At 46.6% G+C, this 27841-nt stretch overlaps 2 protein-coding genes across 2 annotated transcripts in view; one reads left to right on the forward strand and one right to left on the reverse strand.

The window, feature by feature from the left end:
• Positions 1 to 16604, reverse strand: part of EIF4EBP2 (eukaryotic translation initiation factor 4E binding protein 2) — a 28927-nt gene extending 12323 nt beyond the window's left edge. The window contains exon 1 of the mRNA XM_073585791.1: positions 16301 to 16604. Within this exon, the coding sequence (XP_073441892.1) occupies positions 16301 to 16433 (133 nt within the window). The 5' untranslated portion in view covers positions 16434 to 16604. The remainder of the gene's footprint in view (positions 1 to 16300) is intronic.
• A 7441-nt stretch (positions 16605 to 24045) lies between these two features.
• LOC141098198 (uncharacterized) lies at positions 24046 to 26331 on the forward strand. The gene is made up of 2 exons (XM_073585790.1): positions 24046 to 24486; positions 24589 to 26331. Exons 1-2 carry the CDS (start codon positions 24260 to 24262, stop codon positions 25049 to 25051), a joined length of 690 nt encoding a protein of 229 aa, XP_073441891.1. The 5' UTR covers positions 24046 to 24259; the 3' UTR covers positions 25052 to 26331.
• Positions 26332 to 27841: the final 1510 nt, after the last annotated feature.

Raw genomic sequence — 27841 nt, forward strand, 5'->3', positions numbered from 1 at the left:
GGAGGTGTAGACCACTGTAGGTTTTGTTTCTTGATTTCCAACATGATATAAGGGTCTCAGGAAGATAGCCTCTGCATATTGATGACACAGGGGTCTGCTCTTTGGTTTGGTTCACCCCTTTAGGACCTTATGTAATTTTAAAAGGGGCAAAACTAATCAAGATTATGACATCAAATAGGCATTTAGGATGAAAATTATCTAATTTTTAATGTAATACACTTAAAAAAAATCCCTATCCTTTCCTCACTACACTGACTTTCTACTTCCTCTTTGGTGATGCTTCAACTGAGAATTCCAGTGCATGCCGAGATACTCACAGCGTCATCGGGGCAGAGGCTGCTGTCACTTGGAGGCAGCGCCGGTGTCTCACAACGCTGCGTAGTTCTCTTACACTGCACACTTACAGTGCACTCTCCTGCTAGTTCGTTACTTCTGATCAGAACTGGTGAGAGCGCACTGTCACTGCAAAATATGAACAATGACAAGAATCTATTGAGCATCAGTCGGAATTGACAGCCTATACATGCTCTGTTTACCAGGGACTAGCCAAGCCCCTGCAACAGATGTCACGAATGACGCTTCGTTTCAAGGAAGAGGCACGGGCGGCCACAGTGACCGCGGCTTCTGCCCCTTATGCACTGGGATTCTCATACGAAGCATAGAAGAGGAAGCAGAAAAAAAATAAAAAGCAGTTAAGATAGTGTAGTGAGAGGAGGATAGGGAGTTTTCAATTAAAACATATTACAAAAGAGATTAGATTAGGACACCAAATAGATAGGTATTTAGAAAGAAAATGTGTGATTTGGACCATCCTTTTAAATTTATTGATATGTCGCCTCCATAAAGTGAAGACAGATTACTTAGCTCAATAACATTACACACTGCCTTTCCACAAGAGATTGCATCAGGCAAAACTAAAAGCACCTCCGTGTTTACCAGCGTATTACATATATACGATATGACATTAGGAACTGCAGGCAGTAGCCAGAGCTTGGGTGCGCGCCAAGCAAACACATTACCAAGTTTTCCTTTGTGACCCATCAAAATATTTGCTTTGCTCTTAAGTACACTTCAGTATAAAAAAGGTGTGCTGCAGAAATACATCTGCCATTGGAGCGTGCAACATATTCTAAGCCAAATCAATAGTTTATGAAATAGTCCTGATAATGGCTCTAAATAGCCCTATGAAAAGGGAATCTGTCAGTGGAATGAACCTAAATGGGCATTAGGTCATAGTATCGCAGATATCAGCGCATCACCTTATTTAGCTTCCTATGACTTAGCTGCCCATATATACGGCTTAGGAGGGCTGATCCCACCGGTAGATCCTCCAAGCCATTTGCCCACACTGTAGTAGCTGCACACCGTGCGGATTCAGGTGCATGCTGTCCATTTCTACCAATAGTGATTCTCCGGCAACAATCTGGTATAGGGAATCCTTAAATTAAAGAATTAGTTCCTTGAAAGAGAAGAATCAGCAAAAGTCTGACAATTTCCATAGTACATAACTGCAGTTTGTGCAACTCACTAACCTCGTGTTGTAAGGAGTTATTTATAAAGAGAGGCCCGTCCATTACTTTGGAGAGCCACTACGCACACGGCCAACTTTCTCCTGGTAACTTACTTGGCACCACAAGACAATCATGACATGGCTGTACACCATGATGAAGAGAACTCAAGATTAAACTCAAACCTTCATCTTCCATCTAACACTGGACAAGACCGAGCAAATCCAGGTACTGGGCAGCCAAAGTACCCGGAAATCAACACCCAACTTTTTGGTTTACTTTCTTATAATGTCATATACATATATTTTGGCTATTATGGAGATTTTCCTTTAGACGTCTTGATCATATTGTAATGCACGGAGGCACCGTATGGTGGGATATCTTAGCAATAAACACCATTCAACCCCCGCCCAAAATCCAATGTATTTTGCATTCACCCACTGGGGAGAAACCTGGATAAGTGTCCTTTGCTATTATGTAACAAGCATGTTTATTAAAAATGGAGTGAACAAAATCTGGGCACTAAGCACCAAGCATCACATAGGTGAGGAAGCATCTGGTGAGAGGCAACAGCTGAAGATGATGAACACAAATAACTGCGCCTTAGTTTTGCAATTTATCCCCCTGCAGCAATTTGGACATTTTAAAAAGACACAGTAATTGTGACAATTTAGGGCATGTGAAGTGTCCAACTGTGGTATACGGGAGTTATAAAGTGGCTTCCTGGCACAGTTCGGGAAGGTGCACATGGCATCTTTTATACACTGGAGTAACGCCAAGATCTTCAACTCAAATACGATCAGGAAAACACTATTTTCCCTGCAATGTAGTCTGTGATCCAAGTAGCAGCGTCTCCTGCCATTGCTTTTAGCCCCTTCATGGCTTTTGAAGTCTGAAGTGGTTAAAAAAAGTGACAGAAGACTAAACATTTGCAGCAGGTGATGTTGATGTGCATTAGGTTTATTTGTAGCGGGGTTGTTTTTTTTTTTTTTTTTTTAATTATTTTCCAGGCAGAAAGCATTTAAAAAAAAGAAGCATTGTGCACATACCGTCAAAGTATATGGACACTGAGGTTTTGGAGGAGAAACTACAGAAATCCCAATGCCTGGATTGCTCAAGGCCAGTAATCGTCATGTTGCTCTTGATGAGGTGGCGAGGTGGAGTGCGAGGCTCTTGAGACACCGTGCCTCACCATAAATCATACTGGAGTTAGATCTGTGGCATAGTGACCACCAACACGCTTCATAAATGTGAGGAAAGGCAGTCCCCATTCAGCTCTAGCTTCACCTACTTTGTCGGAACCGGGTAAAAAAGGCATGAAATGCAAAAGTTGCAAAGTTTTAGGGCAGCCTTGAGAGGAGCCAAAATGTTGCGACTTAAAAGCTTTCTACACCAGAATTCTGATTAAAAAAAAAAAAAAAAAATCTTTATTGAATTGGATAACAAGTTTTTGAGGATATGAAAAGTTTATGCTCAAAATAACTTATTGTGCACAGTGTAGGGCAGCTAAAAAAAAACCTGCTGCAAACTCGTCCAAGCAAGCAGATACATTAATGGGTTTCCATAAAGATATTATTGCTGCAGCCAATGTCCGAAACTTGGATATTTGTAGGAGATGCGAGCGCTGCAAGGTCATCAGCGACGCGACGCAACGCAACATCGATGGAAAGCGTGTGGGAGGGGAGGATTTTTTAACAAGGAATTGCAGCAATAAAGATTGATAAAGTAGTGGAAAACCCCTTTAATAACATATGCACTTTCTACGATGAAATCTGGAAACAAATTAACTTTAGAAGGATTAAATGTCATAAAAAAGTAAAAATATTTAGGTATAAGAACATACACAACCTCTAGGAATATTAGTGAATAGTGATGAGCGAGTATACTCGTTGCTTGGGTGACCTCCGAGTATTTTGGCGTGCGCGGAGATTTAGTTACTGTCGCAGCACGTGCATGATTTGCGGCTGCTGGACAGCCTGAATACATGTGAGGAATGCCTGTTTGTTAGGGAATTCCCACATGTATTCAGCCTGTCCAGCAGCCCCCAATCATGCAGATGAGACAAAAACTAAAATCTTTGAGCACACCAAAATACTCGGACGACACCCGAGCAACGAGTATATTCGCTCATTACTAGCAGTGAATTAATCCTGTAGTTAAAAACCGTAATCATGACAGTCCCAACCAGTGACAAACAAAAGTGACTAATATATCCGTCTTGTCACCACCAAGGTGCTGAAGTTTTGCAACACAAGGGGAAATTGTACCATGCATTCCAGACGACGAGCAATAACCGCAAACTGAAAGGGCTTTATTTCAGGCTCAGATACTTAAGTCATTTGGGGGATAACGCGAGGGCTGCATGCTCTAAATAATGGGAGTACTTATAATCATAGAAGCGTAGAGTTGGAAGGGACCTCCAGGGCCATCTGGTCCAACCCCCTTCTCAAAGCAGGATAAATCATCCCAGACAGATGTCTGTCCAGCCTCTGTTTGAAGACTTCTATTGAAGGAGAACTCACCACTTGTCGTGGCAGCCTTTTTCACTCATTGATGACTGTCAAAAAGTTTTTTCTAATATCTAATCTGTGTCTCCTCCCATTCAGTTTCATCCCATTGCTTCTAGTCTTTCCTTGTGAAAATGAGAATAACGATGATCATTCTACAATGTGACAGCCCTTGAGATATTTGTAGACAGCTATCAAGTCTCCTCTTCTGCAAGCTAAACATTCCCAAATCCTGCAACCTTTCCTCATAAGACAGGGTTTGCAGACCGGTCACCATTCTTGTCGCTCTTTTCTGAACTTGCTCCAGTTTGTTGAGGTTTTTTTAAAATGTGGAGCCCAAAACTGGGCACAGTATTCCAGATGAGGTCTGACCAAAGAGGAGTAGAGGGCAATAATGACATCCTAGAATTGCATTTGCCTTTTTTGCTGCTGCATCACACTGTTGACTCATTCAGTCTGTGATCTATTAGTATATCCAAGTCTTTCTCACATGTGCTGTTGCTTAGCCCTATTCCTCCCATTCTGTATATGCTTTTTTCATTTTTATTGCCGAGATGTAGTACTTTGCATTTTTCCCTGTTAAAAAACATTGTTAGTTGCTGCCCACTGCTCCAGTTTATATCTTTTTGAATCCTCTCTCTCTCTTCTCTAGTATTAGCTATCCCTCCTAGCTTTGTGTCATCAGCAAATTTAATCAGTTTAAACTCAATTCCTTCATCTAAATAGTTGATAAAGATGTTGAACAATACAGGGCCCAGGACAGAGCCCTGTGGTACCCCACTTGAGACATTCTTCCAACTGGATGTGCAGCCATTTACAACCACTCTCTGGGTCCGATCACTAAGCCAGTTATCAATCCACCTAACAGTTGCCTTGTCCATTCCATACTTAGTCATTTTTTCAATAACGATTGTGTGAGATACTTTGTCAAATGCTTTGCTGAAGTCAAGATATACTATATGTACAGCATTTCCCTGATCCACCCAATGATTCTGTCATAGAAGGAAATTAAGTTAGTCTGACATGACTTATTAGTTACAAATCCATGCAGACTTACATACATGTTGTTTAATAATTTGTTCAAAGATCTTTCCTGGTATAGAAGTCAGACTCACCGGCCTATAGTTGCCTGGGTCCACCTTCTTACCCTTTTTGAAAATAGGAACAACATTTGCTCTTCTCCAGTCTTCTGGGCTTCTCTTGTTCTCCAAGAATTTTCAGAGATTATGGAGAGGGGTTCAAAAATTTCTTCTGATATCTCCTTCAGTACTCTGGGGTGTAATTCATCTGGACCTGGAGACTTGAATTCATTTAGGTTAGCTAACTGTTTCCTCACTATCTTTCTGTTTATAGATATCCTGGATTCTTCCATTCCCTTAATAGGACAGTGAAGAACAGTTCATGTTACATTTCCTTTCTGAGAGAAATAAGGTGCAAAATAGGAATATAAAAGTTCGACCTTCTCAACATCCTGTCTTACCATTTCATCATTTTCATCCTGTAAAAATCCTATAGCATCTTTGACTTTTCTTTTACTTTTGACATAACCCAAAATCCTTTATTATTGCTTTTGACGTCTCTTGCAAGCCTCAATTCATTGTCAGCTTTAGATAATCTGATTTGTGCCCTGCAAGTTCTGCAGACAGCAGTATATTTTTCTTTAGATATGCCTCCCTCTTTCCATTTTATAAACATTTCTTTCTTCCTTTTTAGCACGTGCTTTAGTTCTGTGTTCATCCATCCTGGTTTCCTTAAACGCTTCCTATTCTTCCCTATTTTCGGAATTGTTAACAATTGTGCTTTGAGAATTTCATTTTTCAAGATTTCCCATCCTTCCTGGACACTTTTGTCCTTAAGGATATCCAGCCATTGGATCCCTCCCATTCCCTTTCTGAATCCCTTGAAATCTGCCTTTCTGAAATCTAATCTTGACATCCGAGTCTTCACAGGTCTTCCTCCTCTAGTTATCCAAAATTCTAAAATAGCATGGTCGCTACCTCCTAGGGTCCCAGCCACTTTTAGCTCCTCAACCATTTCCTCCCTGTTTATAAGGATTAGATCCAAGGTAGCAGTTCCCCTTGTTTTCTCCCCTAACTTTTGGAAGATAAAGTTGTCAGCAAGAGAGGATAAGAATTTCCTTGACCTGTTAGTTTTGCCTGAGAGAGATTCCCAACAAATGTCTGGATAGTTGAAATCTCCCATGACAACTATGTCATATTTTTTTGGAGAACTTGGCCATTTGATGCATAAAGAGTTCATCCATATCTTCAGCTTGCCCATGCGACCTGTAGTAAATGCCTACAATGGTGTCCTTTCCATTGTTCTGTCCTTGCATTCTTACACAGTTTCCACAGAACTCCCAGTCTCTGAAGCTTGGATCTCTGTGCAGATATACGCGTTTCTAACATACAATGCGACACCTCCTCCTCGTTTATCAAGTCTGTTTCTAGCAAATAAGTTGTATCCTTCTAGCCTTGTATTCCAATCATGTGTATCGTCCCACCAAGTTTCAGTGATTCCAATGACATCATATTTCTTTTCCTGTGTTAGTTCCAATTCTCCTTGTTTGTTGCCCATGCTTTGTGCATTAGTATAGAAACATTTTAGTTTGTGATTGGTTTCTCTTTCTCCCATATTTTTATTTAGATTTTTTTGTCTTTGTTCTTTCCTCCCACTTCTAATAGCAGAATTCTCAATAGCATTTGTCAGGTGTATGGCTTTTTCTGGCCTTTTGCTTCCCTTCCCACATTGTTCTAGTTTAAAGCTCTGCTGATGAGTGTAGCAAGGCGACTTCCAAATACATATTTTCCAGTCTTCATAAGGTGCACCCCATCTCCAGCAATTAGTCCATCATATAGATAATTCACTCCGTGATCCAGAAATCCAAATCCTTGCTGACGGAACCATCGACGTATCCAGTTGATCACCTGCAGAATCTTATTCCACCTCCTTGTTCCATGGCCATCCACTGGGAGGATGGAAGAGAAGACCACCTGCGCTCCCAGTTCTTTCATTTTCTTACCTAAGTTTTCAAAGTCATTACAGATGGTTTCCAGGTCGTTTCTTGCTGTGTCATTTGTCCCCACATGTAGTAGCAGGAATGGGTAGTCATCTGTAGGTCTGAAGAGTCCTGATATCCTGTCAGACACATCTTTAATTTTTGCACCTGGAAGACAGCACATTTCTCTTGCAGTTACAGTGCCTACAAGTAGTATTCAACCCCCTGCAGATTTAGCAGGTTTACACATTCGGAATTAACTTGGCATTGTGACATTTGGACTGTAGATCAGCCTGGAAGTGTGAAATGCACTGCAGCAAAAAAGAATGTTATTTCTTTGTTTAATTTTTTTTTTAAATTGTGAAAAGTTTATTCAGAGGGTCATTTATTATTCAACCCCTCAAACCACCAGAATTCTGTTTGGTTCCCCTAAAGTATTAAGAAGTATTTCAGGCACAAAGAACAATGAGCTTCACGTTTGGATTAATTATCTCTTTTTCCAGCCTTTTCTGACTATTTAAGACCCTCCCCAAACTTGTGAACAGCATTCATACATGGTCAACATGGGAAAGACAAAGGAGCATTCCAAGGCCATCAGAGACAAGATCGTGGAGGGTCACAAGGCTGGCAAGGGGTGCAAAACCCTTTCCAAGGAGTTGGGCCTACCTGTCTCCACTGTTGGGAGCATCATCCGGAAGTGGAAGGCTTATGGAACTACTGTTAGCCTTCCACGGCCTGGACAGCCTTTGAAAGTTTCCTCCCGTGCCGAGGCCAGGCTTGTCCGAAGAGTCAAGGCTAACCCAAGGACAACAAGGAAGGAGCTCCGGGAAGATCTCATGGCAGTGGGGACATTGGTTTCAGTCAATACCATAAGTAACGTACTCCACCGCAATGGTCTCCGTTCCAGACGAGCCCGTAAGGTACCTTTACTTTCAAAGCGTCATGTCAAGGCTCGTCTACAGTTTGCTCATGATCACTTGGAGGACTCTGAGACAGACTGGTTCAAGGTTCTCTGGTCTGATGAGACCAAGATCGAGATCTTTGGTGCCAACCACACACGTGACGTTTGGAGACTGGATGGCACTGCATACGACCCCAAGAATACCATCCCTACAGTCAAGCATGGTGGTGGCAGCATCATGCTGTGGGGCTGTTTCTCAGCCAAGGGGCCTGGCCATCTGGTACGCATCCATGGGAAGATGGATAGCACGGCCTACCTGGAGATTTTGGCCAAGAACCTCCGCTCCTCCATCAAGGATCTTAAGATGGGTCGTCATTTCATCTTCCAACAAGACAACGACCCAAAGCACACAGCCAAGAAAACCAAGGCCTGGTTCAAGAGGCAAAAAATCAAGGTGTTGGAGTGGCCTAGTCAGTCTCCTGACCTTAACCCAATTGAAAACTTGTGGAAGGAGCTCAAGATTCAAGTCCACATGAGACACCCAAAGAACCTAGATAACTTGGAGAAGATCTGCATGGAGGAGTGGGCCAAGATAACTCCAGAGACCTGTGCCGGCCTGATCAGGTCTTATAATAGACGATTATTAGCTGTAATTGCAAACAAGGGTTATTCCACAAAATATTATACCTAGGGGTTGAATAATAATTGACCCACACTTGTATGTTTAAAATTTATTAAAATTTAACTGAGCAACATAACTTTTTGGTTTGTAAGATTTATGCATCTGTTAATAAATCCTGCTCTTGTGTGAAGTTTGAAGGCTCTAACTTATTTGCATCTTACCAAACCTGCTAAGTCTGCAGGGGGTTGAATACTACTTGTAGGCACTGTATAGCCGGTCTGCAGACTGGATATAACATTTACATGAAATGTATGCATAGCCTAAAGTATATTCCAAAAAAAGTGTCCACTTGGCACAACATGTTTTTTCACTACATGAAACAGCTCAGACCACTGGTTCTCACATGCCCCATTAAGGAATAATGACATTATGGCAAACCACGGCTTTCAGAAAACCAAGAGCCCAAAATATCACATTGCTGAATGACAGTCTATATTGCAAGGGCATGGATTGGGGGGGGGGATCCTCCTGCCTATACGTCCAACGTCTCAAGGAACCAAGAAGAGCACAAGGGTATTACTCCCGGGCCAGTAAAGGACAGCTGATGGGTCAACAAGGATTCAATGGTGACACCCACACCTTTGTAGTAAGAATAAGGCAGGTGCTACAAGTGACGCACAACAGCAATTCTCTGAATATTTTAGTGCTCTGATTTTGCTGTAAATAATAGGGCCAAACTGCAGAAAAGCTGCACACAAGTCATGTGACTTGCACTGGTCTATGGCGAGAGAGTTGCGTGTGAGTTGCGACCAACAACAGAACCCAACACATTTGGAAACATTTTCAACGATGTTATAGCACGACACCATAGGAAATCATCACGATCAATGTCGCTGTGATTTCAGTGTTGCGAGACATCACCTTGTAGCCATAGCTTAACTGTATGCAGTGCTGTGGAGTCAGAGTCAGTATAAAATGAGCAGACTCCTAAAATATATAATACATCGAGTACTGTAGTACACTGCAGGATGTGCTGAATGTATTTTCATAAGAATTTGGGAAAGTTATGAAATGTCCTATAAATGGCTTTTATAGTGGAGATGAATCTGTGCTGCACTTTATGCACATGATCAGTAGTGACCAGTGCTGCTGTGGAGTCGGAGTCACAGAAATTGAGGAGTCGGAGGTTGGCTTACCGACTCCACAGCCCTGACTGTATGTACCTAAATTTTCCCTTCTGGCCAACCGAGATGTATGTATGTATGATTCTACAATACAGGAATACTGTCACCTCATACGTTCAATTTTTGGAGCAGCATTTGCTTGCTTGTCTTCATTAGGACATCTATATAATGTTTTAAAGGGAACCTGTCAGGTCCCCTGTGACCCCAGAACCACCAGCATTTGTGTGTGCATACATAAATTCCCTAACAGCCCTTGTACAGTATTACATTACACACAAACAGATCTTTATAAGAAGTATTTCTAAAGTCTGTTTACAATAGGTGTACGCGTCCTGTCTTAGGAGCGAAGAAGACTTCCAATCACGCGCAGTGTGCCTCTCTGAAGTCAGGACACTTACATCCGGCTTCAGAGGGTCAATGCAGTGATGGAACATCTGAGTGCAGTAGGTATAGTACTGGCGAAGACATCAGACCCACAGGGGCAGGATGACATGCCAAATGGGCCGACTAGTCTGGGGACACCAACGCCCCACCGACTAGTCAAAGGCCTCATTTACATATCATAAACAGATTTTAAAAAACACTCCTTCTAAACATGTGTGTAACGTAATAAAAGGAAATCTGTCACCAAGATTTTGCCAACTGAGAGCTGCATAATAAAAACACAAACCCTGATTACAGCTATGTGCCACTTACAGGGTTTCTTGTTGTAGTTCATTAAAATCAGTTTTATCAATAGATCACTAGAACACTACTAACCCTGCGGCCATGTAGTTCTCCAAATTCATGAGCTGTGTAATCCTGCCCCCACCACTGATTGTCAGCTTTCTGCCTATGCACAGTGTACACAGACCTGTCAATCAGTGATGTGGATGGGGTTACAGAGGGCTCAACATTCAGAGACTTGCTAGATCCGCAGCAGATAAAATTATTGTTTTAAAACTGTAGCAATATGCTCAGTAAGTGACAAATGGCTGGAATCAGGGTCTCCGTCTCTACATTTTGCTGCTCTCAGATTAGGTGGCAAAACCTGGGTGACAGATTCCTTTCAAAACAATCTCTTAAATTCTTTTCGCAGTGTGTGACCTTACTTTCTAATCATCCTGGCCACATACAAACTATATATGAAGACAAATCACTGTTTACACCATATTATCTATGTGATATGGTGCGGCTCAGTGCTGTGCAATTACATGTGAGTACGCCGTCAAAGTGGCTTCTAGAGTTCAGTTTCCAGAATTTTTTAAACACAGAATCCGATGCAACAAAATAAGAGCAACGCCAAGGCCTGATCCCGCGAGGCCCAGGAGGCAGGCAGCTGCTATCTGCCAATGACCTTAGCAGTTCACTAACACTTCTTAGGCTATGTGCACACGTTGCGGATTTTGCTGCGGATCTGCAGCGTTTCTGGCCCTGCGGATCCGCAGCAGAATCTGCTGTGTTGTACTGTACCATTTTACTCTATGTAGAATGGAAACCACTGTGCACATGCTGCGGAATTTTCCGCGTGGTTTTGCTGCGGATTCAAATCCGCAGAAAGAATTGACATGTCACTTCTTTTCTGCGGATTCCGCTGCGGTTTACCATCTCCTCCATTGTAGAGGTGATAAACCGCAGGTCTTCTGACCTGAAATTTACCTGCGGATTTTTACAAAATCTGCGGGGACAAATCCGCAGCACAAAAAATACGTGTGCACATACTCTTATAAGGCCACATTCTTTGTTCAGTATTTTATATCCGTATTCGGAAGCAAAAACCAGGGGTTGGTGATAAATCCAGAAGTGGTGATGTGTTTCTATTACACTTTTACTCTGTTCCGCTCCTGGTTTTGGCTTACAAATACGGATGTAAAATACTGCACGTGTGAACTTGGCCTAAACTTCAGCATATTGCAAAATTAAATCGATCGCTGGCCTGAAGCAGCACAAGTTTGTGTCCTGGTGAAATGCGAAACAGAGCCACAGCTTGAAGCATTCCTAGAGTGTAGAGAGGAGGCCAATAACCCTGCGAGGGGAGGGGGGGATTCGCTGTAGAGGCCAAGAATGTCCTGACTTTGTACTATAGCTGCCATGTAGTCTAAGAAAACAGGGCCGAGCCCTGGGCTCAAATCACACGTGACATAGGAACAAGCTTGCCTTAGGTTTCCTATGCAGCAGAGGGGCTGTTTATTAGAGAAGTTCTGCAGTCATGCCACCTCTAGTCGCCTCCCCCTCACTTTCCCTGCACTATTGTGCAACAGTCATGGGGCTGGCCTGACTCTCCCAACCTTGTTTACAATTTCAAGTGCTCTGGAGGGCTCGGCAAGACGCTGGTGGCCAGCCTTGTGCACACGCGCCCCGCAGGGCAATGTTACCGCCAGTCATAGGGCTTGTATAGAAATATCTGAAATGCTTTGTATCAATGCACAATTACACAGGACACATTGTAACATCTGATACTTTGCCGCGAGGCATGCAGGAAACGCAGGTGCAGCCGGCACGTGACAGTCCCACGTTACGTACGTGTACAGCAGCTTCACGCAGTATTCCTCCGGACTGCAGCCGTTACCCAGCAAAAGGCCGACAGAAGTGGTGTAACCGGCCTGACACCCGTGGTGACCACACAGAGCTCTGCACAAAGCTCCAAAGGGCAATTTCCAGATTCCCTGAGGCCACAGAGGAAGCCATTACAGTAGTGGCACGTATGTGGATTTAGAGTAAAAACACGCATACATGACGCAGGCCCGGTGTACTTACTTGTAGGCGACTACAACGCGGCCACACTGCAATTATTAGATACAACACACCCGTATGACCAAAGTCAACTTATAGCCATAGGGAACCCATATTTATTTTTCAGCACCCTCCGGCGGCCCTCCACTTACGACAGTCGTGCAGCTGCTGACGACAATTACTATCCATCATGGTGACTTCACTAAGGACAACGTGTCGTAACACAAAGCAGCATGGCAACAGTGCACACAAAGGACTCTGGAGAGGTAGGCAGACCTGAAAGGGCTTTCTGGGCATATATATTAGTGACCTATCATTAGGATGGATGGGTCATCAATATCAGACTCGCAGGTGTCTGCTGGTATTGGCTTCACGGGCGTCCAGATGTGGGTGTTCAATGTATAGTGGCCCCTGCCGAGTACTGCGGGCACGCCACTGGCCTCCAGGATAGGAGCTGAGGACTGTACTCAGTGCCAGCAGTGATCCGCCGCTCAGGTTACATGTGGCCACCGCTGAGCCATTATCAGCCTATTGTGGGGGTGCCAAGTGATACTGGTAAGTCAGCAATATCATGGCGGGGGAGCTCCTGTAAGGCGGCCATGCACCTTATTGTAGGCTGATGAAGGGGCATTCTGCTGACAACCTTTCCTGGACCCCACACCACCTGGCTGAGCGGTGACTATTCCACTGCCAGACAAGTCTCCAAATTAGCTAATTTTAGCTCTTATTTTACACCTGATGTTCCCACAGCAGCCTACACGCCCCCAGAAAATCCTGTGAGCAAAGCCCCCTTGTAAAGACCATAAACATTAGCACGTACTAAAAAGGCCCATATCTCTGGAGACGTATGGTGGGTTTAAAAAAAAAAAAAAAAAAAAAAAGCCAATACTCAGGGAAGTATGGGAGACAAAAAAAAAAAAAAAAAAAGAGAAAAAAAACTGCCCCCTTTGAACTGTTGACAGGTTCTCCCTTTAACTCACCCCATGCTCATATACCCAGGTGGGGATCCCCTCTGGAGGACCCCGGAGACGGCACATTACATTGATTTCATTTTACCCACTGTAATGTTTCACTTAACCATGGGTGGCGCTGCAAAGAATGACAGATCACAGCAGCAGGGGCACTGTGGGTAACTCATCGCAGGGGGGGGGGGGGACCCTTCTAAAAACAGACAACCCCTCTACAGGTTTAGGTTCAAGGGACAGTCTCCTAGGAAATCCCTTTAAGGGTTATGATCACATGACTGTCATGCAGCCTTTTTCCAGCAGATGACTCTGCAGGACACTCGCCTCCAGTAACCCTGAACTTTTGCCGTTTAGAATATTTTGGTTGTTTCACTAACGTTACGTTTATCGGCCTTTTTTCCCCCCCAGCATTTTTTTTTTTTAACTCCCTTCAACAACAAAAAAATACACATGCGGTTTTTGAAGAAAACTTGCCGACAAAACGCTCCAGAAGCAGCGGCCGCCCCGGCATCTTATTGACCGTAAAGCACAGAGCTCTTCAGATCAGGCATCACCTTAGGAGCGGCCCGCTCTTAGTTTTACCGCCTGCGGAAAACTGAAGTGGTAAAAAACAAAGTTTTTCAGGCAGATCTTGTACTGGATCCGCCCCAACTACACCTGAAAAAGTCACGTGAACATAACCCAAGGAGCGAGGCAGGACAGCGCAGACGGTTTACACCAAAGACGAAGGCCAAGTGCGATGACAAGTGCATGGTGTGCCGGGCACCCCACTGAGGAATATGGCGCAACTCCTAATTATTCCACTAATCGAGTTGCTTTAAGGAAATTAGGTAACGACCATTGCACTGGGCCTCATGGTTATCACTGGTGGCCATCTTTCCTTGTAGTGACAGTGTACAGCTTTACACCATCATAGACCATCTAAGGTGAAGACAGAGGGCAGGGCACGTGCACAGGGGAACAGCAGGCGGAGCAGGGAGTCCTCCAGCACATGTGCACAGGGTACAGCAGGGGGGCCCCCCCCAGCACATGTGCACAGGGTATAGCAGGGAGTCATCCAGCACTGACGCCACAGCGCAGGGCACAGCAGGGGAGCCCCCCCAGCCCATGTGCGCAGGGCACAGCAGGGGAGCCCCCCCAGCCCATGTGCGCAGGGCACAGCAGGGGAGCCCCCCCAGCCCATGTGCGCAGGGCACAGCAGGGGAGCCCCCCCAGCCCATGTGCGCAGGGCACAGCAGGGGAGCCCCCCCAGCCCATGTGCGCAGGGCACAGCAGGGGAGCCCCCCCAGCCCATGTGCGCAGGGCACAGCAGGGGAGCCCCCCCCCACCCATATGCACAGGGTATATAGGGAGCCCTCCAGCCCATATGCGCAGGGTACAGCAGGGGAGCCCCCCCCACCCATATGCACAGGGTATATAGGGAGCCCTCCAGCCCATGTGCGCAGGGTACAGCAGGGGAGCCCCCCCCACCCATATGCACAGGGTATATAGGGGAGCCCTCCAGCACAGGGTACAGCAGGGGAGCCCCCCCACCCATATGCACAGGGTATATAGGGAGCCCTCCAGCCCATGTGCGCAGGGTACAGCAGGGGAGCCCCCCCCCACCCATATGCACAGGGTATATAGGGGAGCCCTCCAGCACAGAGTACAGCAGGGGAGCCCCCCCCACCCATATGCACAGGGTATATAGGGAGCCCTCCAGCCCATGTGCGCAGGATACAGCAGGGGAGCCCCCCCCCACCCATATGCACAGGGTATATAGGGAGCCCTCCAGCACAGGGTACAGCAGGGGAGCCCCCCCACCCATATGCACAGGGTATATAGGGGAGCCCTCCAGCACAGGGTACAGCAGGGGAGCCCCCCTCACCCATATGCACAGGGTATATAGGGAGCCCTCCAGCCCATGTGCGCAGGGTACAGCAGGGGAGCCCCCCCCACCCATATGCACAGGGTATATAGGGGAGCCCTCCAGCACAGGGTACAGCAGGGGAGCCCCCCCACCCATATGCACAGGGTATATAGGGGAGCCCTCCAGCACAGGGTACAGCAGGGGAGCCCCCCCACCCATATGCACAGGGTATATAGGGGAGCCCTCCAGCACAGGGTACAGCAGGGGAGCCCCCCCACCCATATGCACAGGGTATATAGGGGAGCCCTCCAGCACAGGGTACAGCAGGGGAGCCCCCCCCACCCATATGCACAGGGTATATAGGGGAGCCCTCCAGCACAGGGTACAGCAGGGGAGCCCCCCCACCCATATGCACAGGGTATATAGGGGAGCCCTCCAGCACAGGGTACAGCAGGGGAGCCCCCCCCACCCATATGCACAGGGTATATAGGGGAGCCCTCCAGCACAGGGTACAGCAGGGGAGCCCCCCCACCCATATGCACAGGGTATATAGGGGAGCCCTCCAGCACAGGGTACAGCAGGGGAGCCCCCCTCACCCATATGCACAGGGTATATAGGGAGCCCTCCAGCCCATGTGCGCAGGGTACAGCAGGGGAGCCCTCCAGCACAGGGTACAGCAGGGGAGCCCCCCCACCCATATGCACAGGGTATATAGGGAGCCCTCCAGCCCATGTGCACAGGGTACAGCAAGGGAGCCCCCACCCATATGCACAGGGTATATAGGGGAGCCCCCGAGCACAGGGTACAGCAGGGAGCCCCAGCACTGACCCCGTCACCTGCGCACAGACAACAGCAGGATTTAAAGTGACAGCAGCCGCTCTAGGCCCCGCCGCCTCCCTGTTATGCAATGTGGGCGCCGCCGCCCTCCCGCCCCATGTGCTCTGCAGACCTGCAGCTTCCATTACACGGAGGGCACGGAGCACGTCCTCCCCACCCAGCATGACATGTGCACGGCTGCAGAGCGAGGCTCCGAGGCCTGCAGGCCGCGGCTTACCTCCAGGGGTGGTGGAGAAGAGGGTGCCCCCGGGGGTGGTGCAGTAGTCATGAGGTAGCTGAGAGGAGTCGCTGATGGGGATGGTCCTGGTGGGGATGGCCCGGCTCTGGCTGTGCTGGTGTCCGGCTGACATGGTTCTGGCCTGGAGTTATGTGAGTGTGGTGGTGAGGGGACAGAGAGCGGCGGGCTGGGAGGAGCCGGGGCTGAGGTAGAGGGCGCTCGGTGCGGGCGGATTGGCTGCAGCTCCTCTATTATTTCCTTCTCTCTTTCTCCTCCGCCCTTCAGCCTCGGTCCCTGCGCCAGGAAGCGGGAGAGGGGCCAGGAAATGAAGTCAGGAGCGCTTAACCCTTCACGGCGTGCAGGCTGATGCAACAGGCGGAGGGGCCCGGTGCGGGGCTGTGATGGGGTGAGGGGCCCGGCGCTGAGCGATAATGTGGCGAGGGGCCCGGTGCGGGGCTGTGATGGGTTCTGCCTGGTGCGGGGTGATAATGCAGTGAGGGGTCTAGTCTGGGGCTGGGGGCCTGGTCCTGGGCTATCACGGGGATGCGGTGCAATAACTGTGCTTGGTGTAGGACAATTAAGGGGAAGGGGGCATGTCAGTGGGTGACAACAGGTCCCAGAGCAGGGTGATGTCAGTGCGGGATGTATTGTTATGAGGGGCTCGGTTTGGGGTGACAGGAGAATGTAGGGGCCTGGGGTTCAGTGCAGAGATAACAGGGCGAGGGTTTATTACTAGGACTGAGACAGATTCGGTTGGATGGCAGACACATTTAGTGGCCAGTGTCAGGCAGCTGCTGCATGGCAAATACAATAACGGGAAGCATTAAGGCTATGTGCCCACGTTAGTGTTTTTAAACGCTCAGGAAACTGATCCGCTTCCCATAAAATGCGCGTCTTTTTTCCCGCACGTTTCTTGCACGTTTTTGACGCGTTTTTTGACACGCGTTTTCTGGGAACATTGGGGAAGGCTAAAAACGCTCAGCAATGTGGAAATTAATGAGCATACTGTGTTGTTAGCCGCTAAGCGATTCCTGAGCGTTTAAAAACGCATGCATTGGCACAAAAAGCCAAAAACGCATGCAAATTAATTCTAAGCTTCTTTTAAGCATTTCTGCAGCGTCTGAGCCGGCACAAACGCTGCGGAAACGCTTAAAAAAAAAAAAAACAAAAAAAAAAAAAACGTGGGCACACAGCCTTAAAGAGGCACAGATGCTCATGAGGAGAACATGGGGCATCAGGGCCAGAGCTGATCATGTCGAAGCGATGCGTCAAATCACTTGGAAAGTGCTTGAATTTCGCGCAGGAAAAACGTGAAAAAAGACGCAAAAAAATGCACGGTTTTCCTGGGAAGAAGTGCGTTTTTTTCTGCATACGTGGGCACATAGTCTGAATGTTATTTTATGTGAGGGTAGGAATAGTGTTACTGCGAGGGCACATAATGGTGGACAATATGGGGCGATTGCGGTTGTGAACGAGGGGCAGTAGGGTGAGGGGAGAGTGTATGCAGAGGAGGAGATATGGAAAGGTGATGTTTTGGTGGAGAAAGGAGGAGTATGTGGGGAGACATTATAGAAAGGCAGCACAGGGGGAACATTATGGAGCGGACCAGTGTTGGGGGTATTTTAGAGGGAGGCATTTTGCACAGGAAGATGAAATTATTTCATTTATTTGGGACACAGCATGTGAGATATTTATGTATGGGGCAGTATAATGATACTCTTATTTTTAAGGGCGCAGTGTCGGGAAGTCTGGAGAGAGCAGCTCTGAGGTTATCTCACCATTGCATCTTGGCTACATGGAGATAAAAGGGATGGGAACAACTTCAGAGATCTGTCGCCTATAAAGTACCTGGATGTACCATATTTTTCCGCTTTTAAGATGTACTTTTTTCCCCCAAAATTTTAGATGAAAATGAAGGCGCGTCTTAAATTCCGAATGTAGCTACGGATGGGGGTGGGTGTTTGGGGCGCTGTAGGAAGCCGGTGGCAGGAGTGAGGCAATGCTGAGGGCCCTGGGCTAGGAGGAGGGAGGGTCCCTGTGGTGCGAGGCAGGAGTGGAGACCTCGCAGTGGGCTCCCACATCAATTTACTGAAGACCAGGAGATCAATGTGCGTAGTTGGGGGGGCTCCTCTCCTGCTTTGCATCGGCAGGACACTCCCTCCAACTAGCTTAGGGCCTGCAGCATCACCCCACTCCTGCTGTCAAATGACGGAAAATGTAACGCCACCCCTTCGCCTGTAAGTTGCACCTGTGTCCCCTGACATACCTGCTCGTTATCATAAGTTAAAAATTATTTTTTTTCCCTATTTTCCTCTAAACTTAGGGTGCATCCTATTGTCCGAAAAATACGATTAATGTATTTGTTATATTGATGACTTCTCATCAGTACTGTGCTTCCTGTTTAGTCTGATGATGGCTGGTAACAGCAACTCGCAGCATCTCCTTTTCATTAGTTCATGTGATCATTATCCATCTGTAGAAGCCATCCTCTTTTCAACTTCAGCTTTTTTACAGATGGTGGTATGCTTGCATCAAGAATTTGTTGAAACTTCATTGAACCCATTCTTCCCTCTACCCGTGAAATGTTCCCCCGTACCTTTGGCTGCAACGCAACCCCAAAGTATGATTGATCCACCCCCATGCTTAATGGTTGGCGAGATGTTCTTTTCATGAAATTCTGTGCCCCTTATTCTCCACTCATACCTTTGATCATTGTGGCCAAAGAGTTCAATTTTAACCTCATCAGCCCATAGGACTTGTTTCCAAAGTGCATCAGACTTGTTTATTGTTCTTTTGTATACTTCTGACTGTGAATTTTATGCTTGTCTTTTGCAGTCAAGCTTGGGTTCTAGAAGATTTGCCTCCAGAACTCATCTGTGTAGCTCTCTCTGAAATTTTGCTTTGTCTTCCAGACCTTTCTTGGCCTCCACTATTAACTGCCATTTCTTCATTACCGTATTTTGCAGATTATAAGATGCACCCCAAACTTTAAGGAGAAAAATAGGGAAAAAAAAACTTTTTTTAATAAAATGGTGGTGCCTCTTATAATCCATGCGTCTTATTGCTTACCGGGGGTGGTGGCTGCTGTGAAGCGGGGTCCCAGGGTCACTGCTGGAGGAGGAAAGAGTGGCGCATTGCTGCAGGCTAGAATGAGGGGGTGTTGCGATGTGCGCCGCTGCGGTGCTCTGTTGTGCAGGGGGCTCTGCCGGCATTTTGTGAAAGCCCAGAGCCCGCCCCCCCCATATATCCTTTACTACAATGCGGTGGCCTCCAGGAAAGTGGCCGCCGGGGCGGTGTATGCTCAGACTGAGATCTTGGGTGCCGAGATCTCGTCTTCCGAGATCTCAATCTGAGCATGCGCCGCCCCCGGCAGCCATTTTTCTGGAGTCCACCACATCGCAGTAATGGATATGCGGGGGCTTCAGGCTTTCACAAAATGCTGGCAAAACCCCCGCACCCATTTTCAGCCACAGCGGTGCAAATTGCTACACACTTTTATCCCCAGCCTCCAGGAATGTGCCACTCTTTCCTCCTCCAGCTGGGTCCCTGCTTCACCGTGGCCGGTAAGATATATCTGCATTATAAGACGCACACCCATTTTCCCCCCAAATTTGGGGGGAATAAAGTGCGTCTTAAAATCCAAAAAATACAGTAGACTTTGAACTGAGGAAAGGGCAGCTTGAAAACACTTTGCTACCTTCTTATAGCCTCCTCCTGCTTTGTGGGCCTCCACCATTTTCATTTTCACAGTGCTTGGCAGCTGCTTAGAAGAATCAGTGGCTGCTGTTTTTTGGCAGAATGTTAGGCTGTGTTCACACGTTGCGTTTTTTTGCATTTTCGCAGCGTTTTTAAACTCACAATTTTGCCCCGAAAACGCAAAAAAAAACCTCCCATGGAATCCTATGGGATACTGCAATGCTGTGCAAATGCTGCGGATTTTTCCACGGCGCAATCGCATCACGGAAAAATACACAGCATACTCATTAATTTTGTGGAATCGCGGCGATTCCGCCCACATAGGAATGCAATGTTCTGCTTACTTTCCGCATGTGGCTGTGCCCACCATGCGAAAAGTAAGCAGAACATTTGCGGATGGTACCCACGGACTGGAGGAGAGGAGACTCTCCTCCGGGCTGTGGGTACCATATCCCTGTAAAAAATAGAATTAAAATAAAAAAACATCATATTCTCACCTTCCGATGTCCCGCGCAGTGTCCCCAGACGTCACCAATGCTCCCGGCAGGTCCCGTTCCCCGTGATGCATTGCGATAATGACCTTTAATGACGTCGTGGTCTCGCGATACCGTAGCTGTCTCGCGAGACCGCGACGTCATCAAAGGTCATTGCCTCAATGCATCACTGGGAACGGGACCTGCTGGAGCATCACGATGATTGGGAACGCTGTAAAGGGACGCCGGAAGGTAAGAAAAACACGATTTTTTAAATTATTTTTTACATCCTATCTTTTACTATTGATGCCGCATAGACAGCCTCAATAGTAAAAAGTTGGTCACACTCGTCAAACACTGTTTGACGAGTGTGACCAACCTGTCAATCAGTTCTCCAAGCGACGCTCCAGATCGCTTGGAAAACGCTAGCATTCTGCAAGTTAATTACGCTTGCAAATCGCTAGTTTTTCCGCGGGAAATAGGCGGAAATTAAAATGTGATTTGCTCTCATATTTCCTGTGGAATGGATTTCAGAAATTTCCGTGGCAATTCCGCAACGTGTGCACATAGCCTTAGAGGAGGCTGTGCTTTTATAAAGCTGGGAAATTTGCATCACCTGGCCTTTCGTAACAGTGATGGTGTGCATGCCGTAAACCTGACAGGCTAATTAAGGTCTAAAACCTTGATTAGTGTTATCTGAGTACACAAATGTCCAAGGGTGCCGAAAGTTTTGCATCGGCCCATTTTACTTTTTGTAATTTTTAATATGTAAAATAAAAAAAAAAAACTATTTACCTAAAAATACAAAGGAAATGTGTCATCTTCAACTTGCTTAATTGTTCACCACAACAGTAATGCCACGTTATATATATTGATGGTGGTTCTGATATTGTACACGTAGCTTCATGCCTATGTTAAAACTATAAAAGCATCAAATCTTAGGACATTTTAGATTGATGACGATTTGGAGAGTTTCCACTCCCAAAAACAAAGTTTAAGTTAGTGTGTGTTCACACTGATTTTTTTTTTTTGTCCATTACAGAAACTGAGCAATAACTCTCAAAATCCTCCTCAAATACTCAAAATTTGGTTGTGGTGATGTATTAGGCAATGTGCACATGGTACGTTTTTGATGCGTTTTTGCGGCATTTTTTTCCTTACGGAAATGGGCCAAAAATGCTATGGAATACTTTTATGCAAGCTAATTCAATGACACACTTAACATTATGGCTGGTCCATACAATCAGGGCAACTGTTACCACCCACCTTTCGTGTCTACCTCTTTCCTCATAGACTGTAAGCTTGCGAGCAGGGCCCTCACTCCTCTTGGTATTTGTTATAATCTACTGTATGTGATTATTGTTATGCTGTAATGTCTATTGTCTGTACAAATCCCCTCTGAAATGTAAAGTGCTGCGGAATATGTCGGCGCTATAAAAATAAAATTTATTATTATTATTATTCAATGACAATCCAGAAGTTTTGTGCACATGATCAGTAATTTTCCTTGAGTATTTGCAGTGCGTTTTTTTTTTTTTTTTTTCTGCAGCATGTCAATTCTTTGAGCGTTTCTGCAGCGTTTTTCACCCATGGACTTCAATTGATTCGGCCAAATCCGCAGTACAAACACAGGTGTAAAAAAAGGTTTGCGGATTTGCTGAGATTTTGTTTTGCGTCTTACCGGCTTCCTATGATGTTTCCCACGCTGTCATCTGTGTGACGGCTTGGGAAACGCTGGCGCAGTAGTTCTTATTGGCGGTAACGCTACCGGTCCAAGGGGAGTCTCTCTTCTTAGTGCGGCACTTCCCATCTTCCTGCGATGCTGTCCTTCTTGGTGCGTGTGGATGACACGTCCCTGTGTCATCCACAGAAGTCTCCTCGGCATCACGCTCCTGTGCAGGCGTATGTCTCTGCCATGTTCAGGGCAGAGCAAAGTGCTGCAGTGCGCAGGCGCCAGGAAAGAGTCAGAGGTGTCAATTTGACAACCGGCTCTGAGAACAACTGAATCTCACTCCGGGGGATGATGGGGGCGGCAAAATACCACTGACTGGAAGACACCTTGGACAAACTGTGGCAGGGGCAAACACCCCGCTGTCATTCATGCAGCAAATTCAAGGCACAAGTTTTAAAATGTCAAAAAACCACAGCGGGATTTTTTTTTTCTTAGTATTCCTCCCATAAAGTTAGTTGTACCCCCAGAACAGTGTCACCGACAGATTCAACTAATCCTGCAGAAAACAAGCCATCATTCATCTATGTGTAAAAAAAAAAAAAAAAAATTTGACTCCTGGAATGTGACGCTGGAAAAGAGTGGACTTTAAGGCCGAATTGGACCTGGTCTTTAAAGGGGTCAATTTATGTGTAGTTGATAGAAAAGTTAGCACAAGATTTATTCTTTGAAATGACTTTACAAAGGGCCATGGACCATTCATTATATGGAGGGTCAGAGTCACACATCCGGGTGTTTCGGTCGAAGTGTAGACTGCAACGCAGAGACTGTCTGTGGGTTTCTTGACTCCAATATGGCAGCCTCATATATCGGTCTATTAGGCTACTTTCACACTAGCGTCGTTTTGGAGAAAAAACGCATCCTGCAAAGTTGCCCGCAGGATGCGTTTTTCTCCATAGACTTGTGTTAGCGACGCATTGCAACGTATGGGCACACGTCGCATCCATCGTGCGACGGATGCGTCGTGTTTTGGCGGCCGCGACGCACACAAAAACGTTACATGTAACTTTTTTTGTGCATCGTCTCCGCCATTTTCGACCGCTCATGCGCGGACGAAACTCCGCCCCCTCCTCCCCGGACATTACAATGGAGCAGCGAATGCGTTGTAAAACTGCATCCGCTGCCCCCGTTTTGCACAACTTTCACAACGTGCGACGGTACGTCGCCCCGACGCAGGGCGACGGCCGTCGCACGACGCTAGTGTGAAAGTAGCCTTAGGCCGGAGTCACACTGGTGAGGAATACGGGTGCGTGAGAGGCGCAAAAAGCACGCATTAGACACGGACCAATGATTCTCTATGGGGTCACTCGCACCAGGCGTATATTTCTCCTCCGTATCCTCCGCTCCATGCCACTCGCAGCATGCTGCGATTGTCAGCGTACTACGCCCGTAGCACGCCAATGCAAGTCTATGGGTGCGCAAAAAATACGGATTACACACGGAACACACGTGTGACCTGCGAGCAATACGCAGGTCTTTTGGCTGGTGAACAGGAAATGGGCCAATCCATCATCAGGAAGCGTAGACATGCAAATGAGCTCAAAAAGCGCTCCAGACATCCAGGAAGTCAGCCTCCACGGAGTACAGCAGCAGCATGGCGTCCACTTACATAAATGTGGAGATGCTAATTGTGCTGGTGCAGGAGCGTCCAGAAATATGGGACCCACGCGACGCAAACTATGCGAACCGCACAAGAAAGGAGGCGTCATGGAGGCGCATCTGTCGCCAGATGTACCATGACTTCGGTGACAGACCACATGATGAGCAGCAGAAAATTCGTAAGTGCACCCATAAAAATGTAATTAACGTTAGCGCGCGCTATGAAATGACTCTACAATCAGCCCCCCCCCCCCCCCCCTCCTGGGCAGGTAATTTTAGCCTCATGAGGCCGTTACATTAGGATGTGACACGTGGCTTCACACAGCCATAATTAGGGGTTTAGGCCACAAGCTCCTCATCCTCCTAGCCACAAAAATTAGTTTCAGGGGAGCTAATGAGACCCTGGGGATCGGCCCAATTACATATGCCACCATGGGTAGAACGCACACCCCATAAGGCCCAATGCCTAGACTACTGTTTGAAAATGTGACCTCTCAAATATGTGATTTTGACAATCTTTCCTGTCACATTGCAGTGGAAGATGTGATGAAACGGTGGAGAAGCATCCGGGACCAGTACCGCCGGGAACGCCAGCAGCGGCCCAGGAGTGGGGATGCTGGCCATGTCAAGCGGAAATATATATATTATGACCGGCTGAACTTCCTCGCCCCAATTCTGGCTCTGAGACCGTAAGTACATACCTCACACCACATGACACAAAAACATTACACAAATACTTTATAGGGACAAAAATATTGATGTATTTTTGCCTCTGTTCTATTTCATAACAGAACTCAATCCAACCTTACGGATCGAGGAACGGCCTCAGAGGCAGAGCCCGTTATTGATCCTGTAGGGGATGAGGTGGCTGGCCCATCTTCTCCCCCTACAAGAAGGATGTCTGAAGAGGAGGCATCACAAGAGCACACAATGGCTGCCCGACACAACACACCACCAGGACGGTCTGCAGCTGCAACCTCACCCATCCTGGAAGAGATGGGCAACTTGAGCAGCAGCCCAACTGCCCAGATCAGGCCCTCCCCACAGGCTGCTCTAGCAACACGGCGAATAAGAAGAAGGCGCCAGGTCGCCATTCAAGAGAGCAGGACCAATGTGGACACTGGGGTGCTGAATTACTTGTCCAGAGTCACTACAGATGATGGTGAGGAGGCCTATGCACGTAGCCTCACCCTTTATCTCCGTGCCCTTACCCGTGAGGTCAGGCTCCGTGGTGTGTATTCAGATCCTGCTTGATGCAAGCACCCCCCCCAATACCCCATATGAGGTGTTTGAATTTCTGGAGAGGTGGCAGCTCTCACCAAGAAATTTAATGCGCATGAGACCATCCACACAGATGCTTGCTCAAGCAGGGTCTGAACAGCCCCTAATACGTGGGCCAACACCTCAACCCCTTCCTCCCCCTACCCATCCTTCTATTCCGCAGCCCCAAATGTCTTCATCAAGCCAACCCCACCAATATGGCCACTTGTACCCACCCAGTGTTGGAGGCTGGTCCCAACCTGGTTGGGGACGATCTGGCTATCTTGGTGGGTATGAGCCACGGGCCTACCATAGCCAACAAGAAGCCCCTCACCATCATCATTATTACTCTGGCCAGTATCACCAACAGGCCCAGGAGGCTGGACAACAACAGCATCATGGGCAACAGTATGGCCCCACACAGGGCGATGTTGGCCACAATGTCCAGCAGCACCCACAGGCTGTTCCTCCCCGTTCCCCTTCCCCTACATATGAGGATTTATGAATCAAAACTTTGGAGATGTCCAGTGACATGTAACTGGTGCTTCTAATCTAGACAAAAAAACAGGTGTTCTCCTTCACCAACATTTAGAACATAATTTAACACTCACATTTGTAAACAATGTTTTCCAAACATATGAAACAATGCATCATGACAGGCAACGCTGCCTCACGCCTTTCACACAGATATTACATGTGTGTATAAAAGAGAATATTTAAATGCGCTATACTGTTACCTGAAAGGATGAAAATACACTAATCACTTGCTAATGCATAGGAAAGGCGTGCTTGCCTTTAGTTAAGTAGTCAACTTTTTTATTAGCATTCTCTAGTAAACCAATATGAGGCGACCAGCATTCTCTATGTCTTAACAAGTGAGTTTTGTATTTTCATCCTTTCCAGTATAGCATGCTTAAATATTGTCTGTTCTACAGACAGGTAATATCTGTGTGAAAGATGTGAGGTAGCCTTGCCTGTCATGGTGGAATCTTTCTATGTTTGGAAAACATTATGAGGAAATGTGAGTGTTATCTTATTGACTTTATTTTGGTGATGGAGCTCACCCTTTGTTGCCTAATCCAGGTTAATGTAGGCATGCAGCAATGTTGTTATTGCATAATGTTTGTTGCAGTTTTTTTTCTGGTATGTTAATGTTACATCAAGTTAACGAAGGCCCAAAGGGTCATTTTGGCCATTGCCAAATTTGTGTTATGGCTGTTTGCCTTTAAGCAAAACCCAAAAAAAAAGGCAAAACTAAAAATTTGTCTACTCTAGTTAACGTCTCTGTGTGATTTCTCACTATCCCTCACAACATACTAACACACCAACCAATGCAAAGAAACACTCATAGAATCATAAAAAGGCTTGAGTAATATATATTTTGACACACTTTGACCCAAAAAAAATTAGAACATAGACACAGCATTCTCTTGCCAAGAAGTAGCCCCCTCAGGTGAGATAAAGTAATTAGTGAATATATCACGCACTTTGAGGCCAGAGAGCGGTCTACGTTGAGGGATGATAGGTGGTCTCACCCTGTGCACATTGTCCGGCCTACGCACAACACCATCAGAGGAGGAGCAATCATGTATCCTGGTGAAGTTATGCAGAACAACACAGGCTTTCACAACTTCATTCACATGTTGCTCACTCAACTGAATGGCAGACTGGAGTACCCGCCATTTGGCACAAAGAATCCCAAAGGAACACTCCACCAGTCGCCTAGCACGTGATAGGCGCAAGTTAAAAATTCTGCGCCTGTGGTCAAGGTTGCGCCGGGGATATGGCCTCATGACATTACGTGATAACTGAAAGGCCTCATCTGCCACAAGGACATAAGAGACTGATTGTTCGGGGGAGCCTGGTAGCTGGCGTGGTGGTGGTAGATCCAACTGGTTGGTGCGTAGCCGCCGACCCATTATGGAAGTATTGAAGACTCTAGAGTCTCCCGTCCTTCCATAGGCCCCAATGTCAACAATTATAAACTTGTATTGAGGGTCTACCAGAGCCAACAATACAACAGAAAAGTATTGCTTATAATAGAAGAATTGGGACCCTGAGTTCGGCGGCTTACGCACCCTGATATGTTTGCCATCCAGGGCCCCAATACAATTTGGAAACTGGCAGTCCTCCTCAAAGTCCCTTGAAATCCTTAACCAGTCTTCCATCCTGGGCTCGGGTAGGAACACCTGATGGAGTCTTGTCCAGATTTGTGCACATGTAGACCTCACTATGCCTGAAATGGTGGACTTTCCAATGAGAAACTCATGGTGGAGGGCGGCATAAGACAGACCAGTGGACAGGAAGCTGTAGAACAACAGAAATAGTCCAGGTTAGAATGGCTAAAGTAAAAAAAAATCAGTTACATGCCGACCAAACTTGGTAGGAAATGAGAGAGAACAACACACACATATTTGGTGGCACAATGAATAAGTGATATGCAGTACATATTAGATGTAACATTGTGCTGTGTCAGGTGAAACATATTTTGAGTAAGATGAGGGTATTAAACATTGTCCAAGAAGGCCAAAAAACATAAATTAACACACACATTATGAACATAGAGAATGTGGTTGTGGAGTACATACCGTATTGTGAGTAGAAGTCGCTCCTCTGCAGATATGGCTTGGCGCATCCTAGTGTCCTGAAATGTGATCCCAGGGCGCACTGTCTCCAAGAGGCGATCAAATGTGGAAATGCTCATTCGACAGTACTGGTAAAATTTGTCCGGATGCTCCCGCAGAGACGAATCGAGGCGGTGAAAATGCCCTCTTGTGAGTCGTT

Source organism: Dendrobates tinctorius, unplaced genomic scaffold (assembly GCF_039654945.1).
Source record: "Dendrobates tinctorius isolate UK_male_01 unplaced genomic scaffold, ASM3965494v1 ptg000089l, whole genome shotgun sequence".
NCBI lineage: Eukaryota > Metazoa > Chordata > Amphibia > Anura > Dendrobatidae > Dendrobates > Dendrobates tinctorius.

Coding starts and splice junctions, on each gene's coding strand:
- LOC141098198 (XM_073585790.1), top strand. CDS start 24,260: ATGCCTAGACTACTGTTTGAAAATGTGACCTCTCAAATATGTGATTTT. Junction 24,487..24,588: donor CCAATTCTGGCTCTGAGACC/GTAAGTACATAC, acceptor ATTTCATAACAG/AACTCAATCCAACCTTACGG.